This window comes from Rhea americana, unplaced genomic scaffold (genome assembly GCF_003343005.1).
Source record: "Rhea americana isolate MKP2758 unplaced genomic scaffold, rheAme1 scaffold_74, whole genome shotgun sequence".
Lineage (NCBI taxonomy): Eukaryota > Metazoa > Chordata > Aves > Rheiformes > Rheidae > Rhea > Rhea americana.
In genome coordinates, this window is record NW_028186912.1 from 3,523,900 (window position 1) to 3,542,975 (window position 19,076).

Below are 19,076 nucleotides of genomic sequence, written 5' to 3' on the forward strand. Positions count from 1 at the left end.
CACCGAAAGCTTGCTCAGAGCTTTGGGAGCTAATAGACTTTGTCCTTGTCAGCGTGTGTTGAAAGAGACCTTCTGTCCTAAAACCACCGGTGTGATCACCTGCAATTTAACATCCGTGCTCTAGGGATACGTGTGTCAGTTCTGGTGTACAGCAAGTCAGGAATACCCTTACTTTGCTTGAGTAAACTGAGAGTACGCAGTGTCACAGGAAGAGAGAAGAGAACAGAGATCTCACCAATGTTTTGGGCCTCTGCCATAACAGGGAGTTTGTTAGATCAAAGGGAGCAGCACCCACTGCAGCAGGAGGTCTAAGATCCCTGTCCCCGCTTTCTGTGCGTGATCCCAAGCCTGCAGGCAAGGAGTAGCGAGCAGCTCTGCGCTTTCCAGGGCTGCCGAGTGTCCCGGCATCCTGGCCGCTGTCTCTGCCGCAGGGGGGAAGAGCCTGGGGGTAGGTGCGGCTCTCCTGGTTCCTTCAGGCTGAAGCATAGAATTAGCTTGTAAATAGTATTCTGGAACATATCAAATACCTGCTGATCCAGCCTCTATTTTTGGGTGTCCCAAAGAGATATCAACAAATCAAACACTTGCAGCCTCTTTATGGTGAGCTTCCATTTCTAGCCCCACATTTGCCCTGTCCTGTCAATGTATTCCTGCTTTACTGGGACACGGTTCTTATCTTCAAGACCCACTGGTTGTGAGAAAGTGATTATAGGACTTTAATGGTTGGAAACCTCTGTGTGATTTCTTGCCTGTGTTTGTGATCAAATTTGATCTTTTGTTAAAGGTGATGTTTGCATCTCAAGGAAGGGGAAAAAAGTATATATTTAGAGAGTTGATAAATATCCTTTTAACTTTTTTCTCCAGGCCAGACAAACCAAATTTTTAATTACTTTTCAAAAAAAATTTTTTTTCCATTTTCTTGATGATTCTGGTAGTCTTTGTAGTGCCCTGTATTTTCCAGTTCAAATTTTCTTATTTTTGAATGTAACCAGAGCTATACATGATGCTTTTACTGAGGCGGAATCAGTGTCTGGTAGAATGCTCCTAACATTTTTTTTTTCTATTAGACTAAATATACTTTGCGTGCAAGAGCATAGAATGACCACAGCTTTAGCAGATTCATTACTGTAGACAGTTCCTCCTCTACCACTACAGAGGAGGAAGAGTGAAATTGGTGTTATTAGTGCAAGACGTTTTTATTTGGATGTACTATAAAATTGGAAGAAGAGGTTCCTGTTGTAAGGAACATTGGAAATCATACATCTTTCCTAATATAAGAATAGTGATCTAATTCCTCTCATTTGGAACATATTGAGTCTCATTATTATATATACCCACACTTCTGTACACAAAGTAGAGTCCTAAAGGAAAGTCTTTGAAGTTTGACTTTGTCCTTCTTCCTATAACTAAAAGACATTTGGACAGTAAAACAAGCTGCCTAAGGGTCTTCAGAGGAATTTATCTCAATTCAGAGCTAAATTGGTTACTATATGATACCGTCAGCATCCAGAGCTAGATTAAGATTTTTTTTTTTTTTTTTTTTTTTGCAGAGGTGATTTAGAAATAATATCCATCCATCATACAGTAGAATTCGGTTCCTCTTAGACACAAAGATTTTACAGCATCAATGGCAATACAAAATGCACAAATGCAGGTATAACATATGCTTGAAATCTTAAAATTGTTGTAGTAGAGGAAAAAATGACATCATCATCATGTATATTGTTTTTTTTTTTTCCTGGCTGTGTTTTGGTACCATTGTATGCTGTCTCTATCTCTATAAATGTAGTAATCAGGCATTCATTCATGTAGGCTAAAGTAGCTAACAGTTCCCTCTTTTGGCACAAATGGCTGAAATATAACGTGTGTGAACGTAAACAAAAGTGTTTGATTGCCATTTGCATATTTGATACAGTCTTTTAACAGATGTGAAGACAAAGTTTATAGCACTTGTATAGTGCTTTTTGAGATCCATTCAAGAATATTGTCTTCTCATGGCTGCATGTTTATTTAGAGGAAAATTGAACCTCTGTGAAGKGGAAAGAGACATTATGAATTTGGGAGTAAGTTAACACTCTTTCTCCTGTATGTAGAAAAAAGGGTGAACAGATCCAGAGATGTTAATTTGTTAAGTTTCATTTAAATTTCACCATAGGGATTGTCAGATAATCATACTTGTTTGCKCTTTTTAATTTTCGCAAATCCATATAGTTGCACTGGTCACTGCGTAACTTAACAATTCAAAATTTACCCCATAAAGGTTCCCAGATTCTAAAAAGAACCAGGTAAGTAGAAAGCCAGAGATGCACTGTTTAGAAAAAAAMCAGACAAACAAACAAACACCTACAAACGTAGTTTACTGGTTGCTTGGTGGTGATTCCACCATGGCTTTGATTTTTGACAGCGGTAATTGCTTTTTATGTGAGACAGTTTGTTTTAAAGCAGAGAGGACAGTATCCTGTACTCTCTAAYGTCATAAACTAATATGAAAATGTGTTCTGTAAACTATGTTCTGAGGAAAGGTCAAGCAAAAGGCAAAATGTATGAATGAGAGAAAATAGAAAACAACAGAAGTCAGTGCAGCCTTGATGTTGTCCTGTGCTTGAAAGTAGCCTTATCAGATGCCCAGAGAAGGGCATGAACACGGGGCGGGTGGGCAGTTCCTTCCCTGAATGTGCTTCTAGCAATTTGCTGTTCAGGGGCTTTCTCGGGCACAGCTGATACCTTCATCTGTCTTGTCTGTGGTGGAGATCTACAGAATTTTAGTAATGTGTTTTCTTTATTTGAAGTGATATAGTTAGGGAGAATATTTGAAGTGATAGAGTTAGGCTACTTTTGATCAGAGTTCGCAGAAAACATTTGCTGKTTTGCAACTTCTTTATATTTTTCAGGCATTAAATTCTTGCAACTGGTAGTTTCATTTATTGGTTTTGTCTCTGAACAGATCTATTAAAATGAGTTTCAATATTTTGCATTCACTATACTTTATCTATATCCTTGCTACAATGAATTAACCTATATTTTTGGGTATTTGAACCTGTATATTAGCGTAAATTAAGAGATTTGTGATAACTGTGTTGAAAATATTTAAATTGTATAGAAAAAACTTTATATAACAGAAGATTTTGTAGTTTTTTGTACTGTGGTTTCATAATCAAACTCACTATGCTTTAAATACAATGAACAATTGTGACATTAAAAATCTTACATTTCTGTCATTGTAAGAGAGAGATCTAAGCAGATCCRGTAAGGCTGCTGTTTGCTGGTGTGCTGTTTAGTTTAAGATGGTAAGGTGTTAATTCAGTGTAGCACATTCCTCTCTGCTGCCTTCCATTATGTCAAAACAATTTTTAGTTCAGGATTCAAATATTTTACTAAGCTGATCTGTATTGTTTGCATATCTGGCAGTAGAATAAAATAGGGTGGTATCTCAGGATTTAATTTCGAATAGTTCTCTTAAATTACTAGAATCTTAATTTCTGTAGTGAGTCAGATTTTGTTTAAATCTGTTAATGTTTAAACACATTGCAAAGTAATTTTAGTATTATATTAATGATGCTGCTGTTAGATGGAGACTATGACAGAGGTCAGAGAGTTTCTTTTAATCGACTGACTTTTCGTGTTTTATTTCAGAGAAGGTCAGGAAATTGGATAGAATTCAGATCGCTGATATAGTTTATACTGATGGGAAAGAATAGACTAATATTGAACCTAACTAAAGAGTGAAATAGTAACTAGTTTATAAAATGGAAGATAATTTATCATGAACTGAGTTTCTTTGTACAATGTGAGATTCAAATTATCTAGTGATAGAGTTTTTTTCCAAATGATGCAAAGATTAACACTGCCAAACTGTACGTCAGATGTGCTGAGTAACTGTGCATTGCAGAACAAGTCTCTTTTGAGGTAATTTAATGTGTGATCAGTATAACATATTGGTGCTTGGCAAAGTGTTTATTAGGTTAAGTATGAATATTTAGGTTTAAAAACATACTTCAATATCCATTATTGGATGATTTTAAACATTTCCCTGTGCTTCCTTCCCCATACATATATAGCTGTACATAATATATAGCTGCACATAACTCTTCAGAGAACTATGTTTTCTGGCTTTTGAAATAGGAATCTCAGGATGTCTTGTTTACAGGTGAAAAAAAATGGGTCATTTGWTACTGGATGCTGTTCTCCTGGCCCTTTCTTATTTGTAGGATTAAAGCAGAAAAACTATGTGGATGCTTAGTTTTAGATTACTGGAGCTACAGTAACATAGCCATATGTGAGGATGATTAAAGTGCAGATTAAGCTTTGAAGGGAGCTGTTTTTGAATATCTACGTTTATTTTACATATCATTGTTTTCTGTTGGTCAGATAGATATAATTGTGCTGCTAAATGAAGTGCTGATGTTTTGAAACATAATTCTGCTGCTTTTTGTAATAAAAAATTAATAAAGGTTTTTTCTTCTTTTAAGGTATATGTGCTTGTAATTTAATGCAATATATCGCAGTCCAATAATCTTTAGTGCAGAAGAATATTCCAAGGTCCTAATAGCCATTTTTAATATTCTCTATTAAAATGGAATTGTGGTTGATGATACATACTGACCTTCTAGAAGTTCAGTGTAACAATTTGCTAGCTACAAAGCTGCATACTTCAGAGTATTTGATTTCTTCATCACTGACATTAGCCCTTATCAATTTCCTTTCAGCTGTGCAGCTCTGATTCAGAGATCTTTGCTAATTGATGCACAAAGCTTAAATCTCTGCTGTCTTGAATACGCTGTGTGGATGCCAACAGCTTGCTTGTTGGTTATTTGGTTGCATAACCTTTAGTAACCCTGCCAGCCTACACTAGATACGTGATTGTGGCTCTTAAGGATCAGATTTAAAACTCTGGGATATGTCCTGCRCTGAAAATGCACTGGACGTGTGTCTGAGCACTTCCACTGATGTGGCTGCCTCCCACCACTGCTGTTTGCAGATTGACTGACTGCCCAGAAGAACAAGAAAAATGTTTTATTATGTGATAGTGACATAAGGGGATTGAATGTTGATCTGGAAGAAGATGGCGTTCTTGCCATTTGGTGTGTAGCAGGGCTGCTAAGGAGAGCCTGCAAAATCTGTTGTTTCTCTATTCCTCTGTGCCAGGAAAAAAACTGTTTCTTAGGGTAGTGGAATACTTTGGGGCCTGTGGGATGATCTGAGAGTCTGCTCTGCACTTCAGAGGTAACTAATTTGCCCAGGTATCCCCAGGACGAAGATGGTAGAGCRTCTGCCCCTGGTTCATGTGGTGGTCATGGAGGAGTGAGACCATGTTCTCTGCACTCCATGTAGGTGGTGGCAGGTGAAGCATTGCAATTCCTGGCATTGTATCGCAGGGCTGCTCCAGGGATGAACGTGTGTGTCATTTTTGATAGATGAGAGAATGGTTTTCATGTTTTAATATAGAGCAATATGTCACTGAAAACTCCTGGCACTTAAATGCTGTTAGATTTATGTGTATCTGAGTGCACATTGAGTCTTTATGTTCTCCCTTTCACGAATAGCATAATACAGTTTTAAGGACTCYTAGATATAGCTGTCTTCAAAGCTGTAGGCCTCTGATTGCTGGTCTATTGTAATGTCTGAAACTGTGGAGCTGCCTAATTTTGCTGAGTTCCTCACATACAGTATTTGTTAGCAGTTACAGTGGCAAGTGGCATGACAGTAATAGCTATGGGGCATTACGCTTGACAAACAAGGTGGGCACTCTTCCCCGGTATCTTACCTTTTAATTATGTGTTTATTTTTCATTTTCCTCTGCTGGCTGGAATCTAACCAACTCACTAGTCTGTGAGAGTAGACATGGGCCAAGCTGTATCTGCCTTGCACACGCTTTGCTGGTGTATGATGGGGCAGTATCAAATGACTGCTTTTTGCCTAACGTACAAGGATGGCTGGGTGGACGGGGACGCACAGAGCAGCAGCATGGTGAATCTGGGGATCTTTGACCTTTCTAGTCTCCTCCAGAGGATGATGATGTGTTTGAGTTTTATTATTATTCTGGAACAAATACAAGGATTTTAAAATGAGGGGTGGAATGTCTTGAGCTTTTATAGTTTGACAGAACATCACAATTCAGATTCTGACTATGGAATTATTTGTTCAAATAAGCATTTCCCCATTGACTTACTTCAGTCCTGATATACGAAGGTTAATCTTAAACAAACCAAAAACCCAACATGGTTCTGAATCATGTAATTATCAATTGCTGATCTGGATTAGAAACTAGAGRGACTAAATCCTAATAAATATTTATACCTTGATGGAAGAAAATGTGCTATGTATTGTTAAAATGTAAACTGTTTTTAATCTCCAACTGCTTTTCTGCAAATTTAGGGTAGGATATTCAGATTTCAGCATTGCTCACTGTATGCACCACTAGAAGAATGTGTAGATGCGGGCACTATAGTGTACATTGGGCTGYTCTGAGCAAAGAGGGGGAGAAACAATAGGATACTCTGAGCACTCTGTGGAGCATGCAGGTGCCTTATAACCTTAATTTCTCRTCTTACTGGATTCAGTCATAGACTTGTCCTGCTGCGAGCATGGCTTACAGAATTACCTGGCATAGCTTGCATTGGAACACAAAAAGCATGAGGATGTTTTTCTTTCACTCTTTCCACTTCAGCCATGCAGGGCAATGGCAGCCAGTGAGGTATGGGCTGATTTTTCCCAGAATATGTTCGGTATTTTTCATCCTTTAAATCATACTTAAGTACCGTAATTTCTTAACTCTTTGGCTTACATGTTAATGAGAATGTGGGCCTAGTAAAAGTTTAAAAAAAAAACCTTGCCTTCAGAGAACAAARGTTTTATTTACTGATCTTATGATTATTCTTTTGCAGTGACATAAATGCTCGGCTTGATGCTGTGTCTGAAATTCTCCTGTCAGAATCCAGTGTGTTTGGTCAGATTCAAAATCTTCTTTGTAAGCTGCCAGATATAGAGAGAGGACTCTGCAGTGTTTTTCACAAAAAGGTATATCAATAATTATGAAAAATAACTGTTTTCTGAATGTGGTCATTCTTTCTAAATGAAGTTTTGTAGTTTTTTGCATCTTTATTTAAAATATTTTGTTCTTGCCATCAGCAAGACTAAGGCTTACACAGTAAAGGAATAGAAGTTCCTTTAAATCAAAAATGATTTTTGCCTATGGTATTTGTATCAGTGATACATTGTTTGAAGAAATGCACTTTGCTGCTAATGCTAACAGGAAAAACATCTTTAAGGTGCTCATGCTTCAGTCACTGGATTCCATGAAATGGGATGAGGCAATAGGGCCATGTGCCATCAATTATTTCCCTTTAAAACAATCCATTACACTCTCTGTGCATACCTAAAATCATTTACAAGTGAAGCCACTTGGCTGTAGTTAGCTGTTTTCGGATGAATGTTAATTTGCTTATAAATTTGGTAATTTGGATCTCGCTTGCACATTTTACATTACAAGAATTACTTGTAATGAGACACTGGCAATTCTTAGTTGGAGCAGATTAATGTGCTAATAGCACCTGTGCTGTACTTCATGTTCTTTTATTTCGCTTATATTTAGAGATTTTGACAGTTTGTTTTAGATAAAGGAATAAGTGGGTAGAAGGAGAGCAAAGTTATAATTTATTTGGTTAGTATAGTACAAAGCTTCATGTGTCTGAAAGCCTGAAACTCAGTTCTTGAATACATTTTAGGGCCCTAATGTGTTAGTGTTACRCACATGGAGAAACTTAAAAATTTCAGTAAGTTGTTACAGAGATCCAGCCATGATGAAATGTATGAACAGATGCTAAAATATGCTGTATCCATATGACACAGTTGCACTTTCAAAATAACGRCCAGAAATTAGATAATTCACTTCTTAATGGTTTAACTCATTTCAGGTTGAGTGGTATGACGTAAGGTTTGTAGGGCTATATCTGCATCTCACGTCACCTGGCAGTTCTCCATTGCCTTTTTTCATGCTAGACTGTACCTCTCCAGTTGTCAAGGAGTCTCTGCCTGTTATCGGGCTGTCTACCTTTCTCAACTTTACAGCCCCTCTGTAGGTGGAAACATTCAATGGTCTTGGATTTCTTGTGATCTTTGGAATGAGGAGACTGTGTAGTCTATCTTGACAACAGCCACTGTAACATGAGAGTATGCACTTGTGTAGTGAAACAGATGTTGGAAAAAAGCTGCAGGATCAAAGAGGTGCTCCAGCAGAAACCTTAGGAGGGATAAATGAGGGAGCAGAGGGATAAGAGTTGCTCTTGCTCAATGCATCCAATTTTCCTTTGAGTTAGCTTCCCTTGGTAAAAACTTATTTGTTACCCACTGTAGAATGCTGCGGACAGTGCCCAAAGCACTGARTAATCCCCATGCTTCCTCAGGACTCTGAGGAGATGACAGGGTCCCTGAAAGACTGGGTCTGTTTCAAATGAAGAATCAAAAGCAGACTCTGGGAAACAGCTTTTGCTGTCTAGACCGACAGTGAATGAGTACTGGGACAAAAAGGTTTCTGCAAAGTGTGTAACACAGTTATACAGATTTCAAGAAAGCTGAACAGCTGGTTTTCATGAATTTTTCTTTAGGATATCCAGTGAATGCTGCCGTTTCCAGTCCCACAAGGAGACTTTCCAATTCTGTTAGCTCCGCGTGACCATCTCCCACATGCTCAAAATGAAGTTCACACTGCCTCTTTCACATCTTTTTGYATTTTCATTCCCTCTAAGGGATCCAAAACTCTCAGCTGAGCACAGTGATGGTTTAACTAAAGGAATTCTAAATCTAGTGATTTATATACCCTAATCCAAGCTTGTTAGTTCAGTGTCAGCTGTAGGAAAAATATGTGAATGTGAAAAGTATTTCATTTTTCAGGCTCTTTAGATTTCAGTGATGTTAGTATTTGATGTGGTGTGTTTTACAAAGGGAGACCTCTGATGGGCACAAYGATGGCTAACTTGGCTCTCAGTCATTTTAAACATCTTTCTTTCAAATCAGCGGCTTGCAGGACTTTTATTGTGCAGCAACCTTTGCACCAGTAAACTAAAAAGGCAAAACCAGTGTTGTGTTTTGGAACTAGTTTTGCAAGGCAAARCATCTTTATGGGAACTGTTGTGGTGTGTGGTGTTTTCCTGCTCTGACTGTTACCTTTTTGAATAAGTCCATTGATGATTCTTCTTTGGTAGCATCRTTCAGACTTGCAGTTGCTCATCTGGCCCTTCACAAGCTCACATTATCTCAAACTTAAAYTACCAAAATGCACAGCTGAGCAGATCCTAGCAATCTAGGATTATAGCTGCGTTCTTGCATGGAAGAGGAGTAAAGGGGGGAAGTAGGGTGTTGCACTACCAGTTCCAAGTTTGCCCCAGCCTGGAAAGGGACTTCCAGAATGGTTTTAAGACAAGAGCAACATTACTGTTGCTATGGAGACTGGAATTAATRCAAGAACTAGTTCTTCTCCGTTCCTGTAGCTCGAGCACCTGACAGCCCYGAATCCCCCCAGCAACATTGTCAACTGCAGAATGGCTTTGCACGTCTCCAGGGCAAGGAAAGGATGGCTGGAGCTGAGGTGTATGGAGAGCTCTTGATAGCGTTCAAATGGCAGGACTGAGATACAGGGAATTGCCAAGAGCTCAGTCTAAGCAGTGCCTGGAGCTGAATGCAGAAGCAGACCTTTTTGGTGGAAGCGCATTGGCTCAGTGTTTCTATTTTCTGCGACCAGTTCAGCCATGTCCTGCAGCCCCTGGAGAGAGCCACCAAAAATGCCGTAACGTGTTTCTGCTGTGCATTTTTTTTTTTTTTTTTTTTTTGGAATCCTGCATCTCAGGACAACGAAGAAAAAGAATAGCAGGATCCTACTTTTTTTCTCTCGGTTACAATAATGTCTCCTTACCTTTGCATTGGAATGCAGAATGGCAAGAAAGCAGTCAGAGGTCCTATGCTTGAATAGGTCTGAAAACTAGTGCAGGATRAACATGCCATCAGTGGTCTTAGAAGCAAGTCCTGCAGGGTCAATCTGATGTTTCTTGCTGTTTTCATGCTGTGGTGTTTCAGAAGATAAATATTTATACAGACTTGATCCATGAATGTTTATCTTATTTGTACCCTTTGCTCAATAAATACTATTTTTTGAAAAACCTCWGTCACTAAAGCAGTGGACAAGAATCATTGTAATAAAAAGCCTTTTAATTACAGAAAGCATTAAACTACAAGTCTTTCATTAAATTCTTAGGCAATGGGTGATGTCAGTAATTAAACTTTGCCAGGGTGTGTAATGAAATGTCATTTCAGTATGTTCTGCTTCCAGCTGCAGCCGTAGGATGTCCCTAGCTTGGAGTTCCTTACAACTTGCTGCAGCTAGAAGAGAAAAGCTGTTGGGCTGTGAATCAGTTCCTCAATGGTCTCTAACACTTTGCTGCACACTTAGCAGGCTGTTCCTGTGCTTTCTCCCCTGTGTAAAATAAAGCAGGTAGCTGTTAGGAGCACGGGATGTTTGCTCGTTGGCCCTCTCCAGCCACCTTGCGAGCTTTGCCTTTTAGCTTTCCARTGAGGTCTTCACTGTCCTGCTGTAACCTGTCAGAGGAGAAAGGTGCTGTTTAACTAGGTGCTAAGTGTTTAAAAGTTTTCACGTAAGCTGAAAAAAAGCCTTCCGGGGAAGATATGTTTGATATTTTTATTTAGTAATCTGTTATGGTTTCAGAAGATCATGATGCTTCCAGAAAATAAATGTTGTATTTCTRTTTATTATTTTATTAAATCAATACCTGTTACATATTCCCATGAAATTAGTTACTCTTCTTGTAGAATCTTTCATATAAATTCTCCCCAGCTAACATGTTTTAATTTTCGACTTCACCATACCAGTATGTACAGCAGTAACTTGAAATAAGATGCATTTATACTCTCTTAAAGAAATCACATCACAGATATTTTGAGATATTTTTAGACTTGTGATGTTAAATGCTGATTTGAACAAATTGTTCCCTGTTAAGCTGATTAATATAAACAGTCTTATAAAAATGGGACATAGTAACCTTAAAATGAAATACCTTGGATTTCTTAAACCAAAAATAGTGTCCTCACCATACTAAAAACACAAAGGTAGTAATTCCAGCTTGAAAAGRGTGATAAGTACAAGCTGCATTTCAACCCTTTTATTTGCTTTTATTTTTCTTTCTTTCTTTCTTTGAAATRCTTATAACTTAGAAGGGACACTGGCTGTCCGCTGTGGATCTCTGTAGCCCCTTTTAGATCTGTTGGAAACCATTTTCCCCAATGCAAACTAGGTCAGGCTGCTGCCAGCGTTACGGGAGGAGGGGTGCTGGCRTTGGCACACTGCTGTGCATCTTTCRTGCGTTCTCTTCGGTGGCAGCCCTACCATTTTCAGTAGCGTTGGAGAAGCTGCTACTTGAACTGTGGTTTATCACCTCTGTCAACTCTGAGGTTATTTTTCTAGTGCCAGTGAAGCTGTAGGTATCATTAGGGACATTTTAAATTTAGCTTTTAAAAATGATATTTAATAAGCTTGTGAGAATTTCTGGTGAATGCAAGACTAGTAATCCTGCTTTATATGAACCATTTTACTGTGTTTTCAAGCTTCTAATTTATAGTGAAGYTACATGTCTCTTCTGTAAAGTTACGTGGGATTTGAACAGAACCAGTCCCACTTTAATGCAGGCTARCTTTTCAGTGTTGTTTTTATGCATCTGTTCCAAGTTATCTATTTGCTTAGTTAATGAGTTCTACAGTGGAGCCATTAAATTTTAGATGCAAAGTCCTGCAGTGTTACTAAAATCAAGCCAGGGGAAACAGTAATACTCTGAACAAGCACAAGGAATGTGTTCATCACCTTTCTTAGGAACTATGTGTTCAGCAAACTTGTTTTCAGTAAAGCACAAATTTCCCATTTTTCAAAGATACTGTAGGCTGTAGCTTCTAGTATAAGCACGTAGGTTTAATTCTTGGATGATCGTTCTGGGGGTGTGTAGCCAGGCTAGAGTTGCTGTGAGGTACTTCAGCATGTTCATTAAGCATCCTTTAAGAAATCTCAAGATAACTTTCAGAATTATTCCAAGTCTTTTGTACATGGTGATAGCTTTTTAAAATTTTTCTCTGCTCATCTTTCGTAAGTGAAACTGCCTTGACTCTAGCTTGTTCTTTCTATTGAAGGCCAAAGAGATGTTCGTGTGCATTCTTAAAATTTTTCCCCTATCCCACTCTATTACAGACARTGTGCTAGCTAATTCCTTATTTGACTGCTTTTCTTGAAGACTAATTGGAGGGCGGGGGGAATCCCACCTGTTCAGTTGATTYATTTCTTGCTGTCCATATTTGTTCTAGTTTCTTTTCCTATGATTTACTTCATACTATCTGTCAAGAACCTTCTGTGCAGTTTGCATGGCGAAGCTTCAGCCTTTGCCTCCTTGAGTGTATTTTGTAGTCAAGTGAAGTCTTGCAGAATTTTATATTTTATCTCTGTCAAGGTTCATCATGATGATGCACTCAGTCATACCATATTTTACTTTGACTTGGTGTAAAAGCCTGGATTTATCATTTTCATTTGTGTAGTCTTTCAGACCTTTCCTGTGTGTTTTGACTTCAAATGCTATTGCCAGATTTATGGCCACATTATTTTGTTTTATTTTGGTGTCAGAGCTTTTATAGGATAGTATAAGTAAGTTCCAGATTATCAGAAAGATGTTGATAAATTGCAGCAAGCACACAGGAGAACAAAAGTTTTCACGAAGCTAAGTAATGGATTGATTTATAAAGAAAGATTAAAAGATTATAGTTTAGTTAAATTGATGATTAAAAGGAGAACAGAAGGTTTAGAGATATCTGAAGGATGTTGACAACAAAGAGGGAGTGGAATTACTTAGTGTAATACAAAAGAGTAAAACTGGAGGTATTGGGTTTAATTTAATGGAAGGAAAATTTAGGCTATCAGACAAAACTTTTATGTGATGAGATTTAGTGCTCTGTGGATTAGTTTCTGAATGGAAGTGGTAAGCATATAGTTTCTTGGAATATTAAAAGCCCAAGACTAGACAAAAGAAAACTCATACAGAAGAACTGAGCGTTTGTAGGGAGACCATCTAACGGGTCTCTGTCTTCAACGTCCTTCTCCATCCACAGACCTGAAGGAATGATAATCTTAAGGTTTCCAAAAACTTTCAGAAGGTAATCTTAGTTCTCTGACCTTCTGAAATGTTGTGATTAAATTCCATAGTAGTCTCTCTAGTCTCTCTACCTTACCTGGCAGGTAATAATGAGTTCTGTTCTGTTGCGTGCAGCTGTGTTTCAGATTTGCTGGAGAGTATCTAAAAGACTTTGGCTTTTTGATCACTTTCAACGCATTTACTGACCTGTGTGATAGAATGTATTTTAAATAGTTGAGAATGACTTTTCTTTGATTTTTGTTTCGTAGCCTTCATGATAGAACAAGTATAAGTAAACACTGCAATTAACCTTAAAATTTTTCCTTCTGGCCTTATTGTTGACAGTTGCTTACAACTTCCAGCATCTGTAGCAGATTGCCAGGGCTGCAGGTTTATATGCCTTTTTGTTCTGTGTTTGTACTGCACAGGGGCTGCTCCTCCATCACTGGTCACAACGTTGATGCGTATTTAATGAGAACACAGTTAAGACTGTAACTGCAGTGTACTTGAGTTCTATGTTTTATGATTTTTTTCAGAAGGTTGGGTTAGCCAGTCTTCATGTTCTGAAGGGCTAGTAGGCASTACTGAGCAAATTTATCTCAGGATTAACATATTTGGGGAGARAGAGAGAGTTGATGTTTGTTTCTAACCCAGTTTTTTCTTAATACCTGMTTCCATGTGTGGGAAGAGAAGTTAGCCACAACGTAATAGATGGGAGAATTACTTTTGTTTTTTACATAAGGGCATGGAGAGGGAAGAGAGAAACAGAAAATTACTTCTGGAGAAAAAATTGAGAGAACTAAGTGATGAAATAAAAAATCACATGTGTTTTATAAAATGCTGCTTCACTGAAGCCTGCATGTGCTGTGATTGGTGATGTAATTATTATCACAATATACTGACCAGAAATCAAATTCCAGACTGTATGTTGCCTAGGAAGGAGAGAGAAAAATGTAGGAAGAGAAAGAGGCAACAAATATGGCTGACAGAGAACACAGAATAAAGGCACCTTTGTGTTCACTATATCCTGCTCCTTTCCTTGCATCCTCAGGGCAGGTGAGGAAAATAAATTGKTTTTTTTTTCAGTGTTGTTAATCGACCAATAGTGAAATTCAGAGGACTGAATGCAAACTATTCCTATGGATCAGTAACCTATGAAAAAGCATCAGCGTAATTATTTGTGGAGAACTTTTTCCAAACTTTCTGAACATCCTGGAGTCTAGCTGAACTCAGCAGGGTTTGAAGGCATTAAGTGTCTGAGGGCTAGGCTTTCATTTGGCATGCAAATATCAGTGTTGCACAAATGCAAACTTACTTCTATAAARGCAATTTCAGAGAGAGAATGAGTATTACTCAGTTTCCAGATAAGGCATGAGGAACTTAGGTAACTGAATGTTGAATAGGAAACCAGAAAGGGAGAGGTAGGAATGTGGCAGGAGGTAAGTTGTTTTGTTTTAGGGTTGTTAGCTACTTAGCAAAATCCTGGCCCTGATGGCTAATTCTTGAAAATGAGCCAAAGGTAACAGCCTCTGCCGACACTGAGGAGTAGAATTTGATAGCAAAATATCTGAGCTGCATCAGAAGTTGATATTAATACGTTTAAAAAAAAAGAGAGAGAGAGAGAGAGAGAGAAGAGTTTGCAAGTTGTTTCTCTCTGGCAAGTTGCTGCTTAAAAGGAATCCCTATTTGTTTTTCCTAACTCCGTGGGTGTCAGGAAGCAATCTATGAAAGCGTTGTGAGTTATTTCCCTTGGCTCTGAGGAGTGCTCTGGGGGATTCCTTTTTGGTGATGCCCTGGCCAACTGCATAAAGGAGATAGGAGAATCTCTTTYGTACTTCTCTTGTGAGGAGAAGATGATAGATGAAGACTGATTTAGTGAGTTCTTTATCCTCAATTTCTTATCCAGAAATATGCAGATGGAGCCCCATCCCATGGAGTTAGAGTCCATCTCATCACATAGACCTGGGTGTAACAGCCAGAGACTAAAGTTGAGAATAACAGCAAGCACTTTGAGCAGTGACTGCTGGATTCCTCTTGCTGTATTTTTTTTCTCTCTTTTCTTTCTGTGTTGTTCCAAAACTCTCTCTCTCTGTGTCCCTACCCTTGCCTTTCCAAATCCTCTCTTGCCAAAACTGCAGCCTGAGGAATCAGATGAGAGCACTCAGGCGCACAGGCCCTCATGGACAAGTTGTGGTACTCACGAAATTGCTCAACCTGCTTACTTGCTGTTTGTGCATTATTAGCCCATATTTCTGGTMTTTATTTTGTCTGCTATGTATATATTCATCTGACAACATGAATAACAGAAATCTGTGCTTGACTGATTCCTAAGGACAATGGCTAAAACAATTAGCATGTCTTATTAACCTTTTGAATGTGGTAAGATTGTATAGTTGCAATACAGTGTGTGTACTTTAAATATATTTTGTCTGATATTTTTTTAAAAGCAGGATATAGTGAAAATAAAATATATTGTAATGATTTAGACATTGTTTCCCTTCTCAGTGTTCAACCCAAGAGTTCTTCTTGATAGTCAGCACACTGTCTCGTCTGGAGTTGGAAATTCAAGCCCTTGTTCCAGTCATTCATTCTCATGTGAAAAGTCCTCTTTTACAAAACACACTGTTGGAAATCCCAGAACTTCTCTCTCCAGTAAAACATTATTTAAAGATACTTAATGAAGAAGGAGCCAAGTAAGTAGAGAAAATAGGTGAATTTTCCATGCCTCATAAGCATTCTGACACTCTGAATGTACTCAGTGTTATACAAATTACACATCTTGTTTTGATACGTCTTAGTTTTATATTTTTTGTTTTATATGTGTACAGTTGCTTATAGTTAAAGCAGAAGCTATTTTCTGAAGTTTATATTATGTTTTTAAAGTTAAACAGTGGAGGCAAATATTTTGCCCTGTACTGCTTACTCAATCTTCTTGTGAGCAAGAGGGTGCTTGTAATCTTAGATGAGAAAGCTGAAGGTATGGAGGCTGTATGCCCTGTCACCTTAATTCTGTCCTTTCTTATCCCAAAGAGGGGAAGAAAAAAAAATGCAAAAAGGAAGAGGATGCAAGACTTGAATAAAAATATATTATAAGATATAATGTCTTTAAGTAATTTATTRTATACCGTTTCTTCTGAAGAACTGCTGCCTCCATTGTTATCCCTAGATCCTACTTCTAAGCACAGGAAGAATAAGGCAAGAGGGAAAAGATGCAGAACGATAAAGCAAGAACATGAGTTCAGTAAGGGAGAGAGATATAAAAGCCTGTGAGGGACAGAATTTAAGAGGTGGATCTTGGGGCCAGTAAAAGTCAGTCTTTCAGAAGAAATAAAAGATTCTTTCATGGTGCTGTGCATAAGAGAAGCATATTTGGCCTGCACAGCCAACTTTTGAGTACTTGACTTTGCAAGTTTTTGATCTCCTTTCAATGTGGTTTTGTTTATAAAACATGTTGCAAGGACATTCTAAACACAAAATGAATGTCATGAGCTTTACATTGAGATCTCCTAAGCTATCCTGCTGTGAGCAAGTTTCATTTACCTTTMTTGAACATTTCTGTACATGTAACGTAAGATTTAATTACTATGATATACTTGGAGGTTYTTTGAAAGATGCAATATAAGGGTTTAATGTATATTTATATTGAGGGAGCAAAGTGATGAATCAAGTTTTTTTTCTAACAGATTAAAAATAAACTTTTATTTTATTTATGAGATCGTTTTACCTTTCTCCTATTGAGATAGAAAAAAATTACAGATATAAAGTCTAGATTTTTTTTTTTATTCGCTCCCGAATCAAAGACAACCATGAGGCCTATTAATTTTGAAGTTGAACAGAGTAGAAATATTTGCTTTCCCCCTTCGACAGGYGAGATTATGAGATTTTTACTGATATGTGGCATCCAATTATAGTTGTGGCAGGTTATGACAAAGCAGACTTTRTCTTAATGATTCCAGATTTACTGTAGGCAGTTCTTAAAATTTATTTTTCTGTCATTGTTTGATGATGAATAGAGTATACTTTAAACAGAAAATAYAATAGTATAAATAGAACATATTTTCATCTGCAGAATGCAGAGATTTTAATTGAATTTATTTTAGATGACTTTGAATAACCTACCTTTTGGACTTTGTCTCAGACTTGTGTGGCAATATTATTTGTGCTGAAAAACCTTGCTTTAGTGTAATTCTGATGACAAATTTTAGACATATGTACATGTCTACAGRCATGTACATGTATATATATGTGTGTGCGTACACACATACACACAAAAGTATGTGTATATCTATATCTGTTGTGCTTTTCAAAACATGTTTTCAGAGTTTTCATGGGGGGGTGGTGTTTTGTTTTTATTTTTTCAAACTGTCAACTTTTAGATTTTGGTAGGCAGTTATCACATTGGAGTGACAATCTTCACCATCAGTTTCTGGCTACTAGCTATCTTTTTCCTCTCATTGCCATGGAAACAGGTCTAATTAGCAAAAATYGTTTCTAAAAATTATTACTGTATTTTAAAATGGTGACTTTACTGTGACTTATATAATGATTATGTCCACGTAATCAGAAATCAAAGTTTAGCTCTGTGTTACCTGTCTGGTAGCTGGTTCCAGTTGTAGTATCGTTCTCGGGCAAAATCTCTGTTCATGTGTTGTACAGAGATTATCTAGAGCTTCACATTTAATGGTGAACAAGATTTTGTCTGCRTTTGGGATGCTCCAGCTTGAGGCAACAATTGCATTCTAGGCTACAGAGCAAGAGAGAAAGGATCTGTCTATCATGTCCTGCTTGGCCAAGGGAGAACAAACAAAGCTGGAGGATTCAAATTGTGATGAGACAAGAAGAAGACTTGGCAGGGTTTGGGACAGAATAAGGGATGTAATGTGGTAGAGTAAAAAGGAAAGAACAGAGATATTTGTTAGTATTGAAAAAGTTCTTTTGGTCTGGTGTAGCCTAGTTATATACTGAATGTGTATGGCAACTTTTGATACATGTGCTGTACGCACAATGAGATATTAGAAAAGCTGTATTTAGGTGGGTGTAAAGCTAGTGTTAAGTGAGAATAATGTATAAAGCACAGTAGAAATAGGGAATGCATCTTTGCTTTTATTATTATTTTATCTTATATTTTCTGTGGATAGGTCTGGAGATAAAACTCAACTCTTCAAAGACCTTACAGAATTCCCTGTCATCAAAAAGAGGAAAGAGGAAATCTTGGATGTGCTTTCTAAAATCCAACTACATCAGCTGGAAATACGTAAACAGATAAAGAATCCTTCTGCAGAGTATGTTACAGTTTCTGGTCAAGAGGTAATATAGTGTCTTTTGTACARCTGTATCCTTGTGTGTCTGGAAATTACCTTAAGACTTAGACTTGGTAGGAGTCTTTTCATGTAGCATGATAGTTGATGAGGTCATTTGAAAATACTCTCTTGTACAACTTTGAATAACATTATTCTGATAGTGCCATTGTTTTTTGTTTTACTCTGTTATTTTAGTGATCTAAAGAATAAAAACACTTACTGCAATTGAATTTGGTTCAGTAATGCTTTGCTTTTCTGTATCTGTAAAAATACATATATATTTGCAAAGTTAATTATGTGGCTATTATGTGCTGAAATATCTTCAGCAAATCTTGAGGAAATATAGCATTAAGTTAATTTGAAGAATGGTAGAATGATTTTTTTCTGAGTAGTATTTAAGACTGTAACTTGAAAGATGGGAGAGAAGAGGAACAGTATTAAAGAATGATAAGTGKTTTTTTACTACTTTTAATTCTTAAAAGCAGTGGTTGTGAACCGGAGCATTTGTGTGAAAGTTTGAACAGGCTGTGCTCTAGTGAGCTGACAAGCTCAACACAAAAAAAGGGATGACAGATCCACCCAGGTTTGTTGGGGGAGCTGAAAG

At 37.5% G+C, this 19,076-nt stretch overlaps 1 protein-coding gene across 5 annotated transcripts in view; it reads left to right on the top strand.

The window, feature by feature from the left end:
- Window positions 1-19,076, top strand: part of MSH3 (mutS homolog 3) — a 108,872-nt gene that overhangs the window by 48,657 nt on the left and 41,139 nt on the right. For all 5 annotated transcript variants that reach the window (XM_085321981.1, XM_085321979.1, XM_085321980.1 and 2 more), the window contains 3 exons: window positions 6,885-7,017; window positions 15,678-15,865; window positions 18,311-18,479. In XM_085321981.1, coding sequence (XP_085178107.1) covers window positions 6,885-7,017; window positions 15,678-15,865; window positions 18,311-18,479 — 490 coding nt within the window. The remainder of the gene's footprint in view (window positions 1-6,884; window positions 7,018-15,677; window positions 15,866-18,310; window positions 18,480-19,076) is intronic.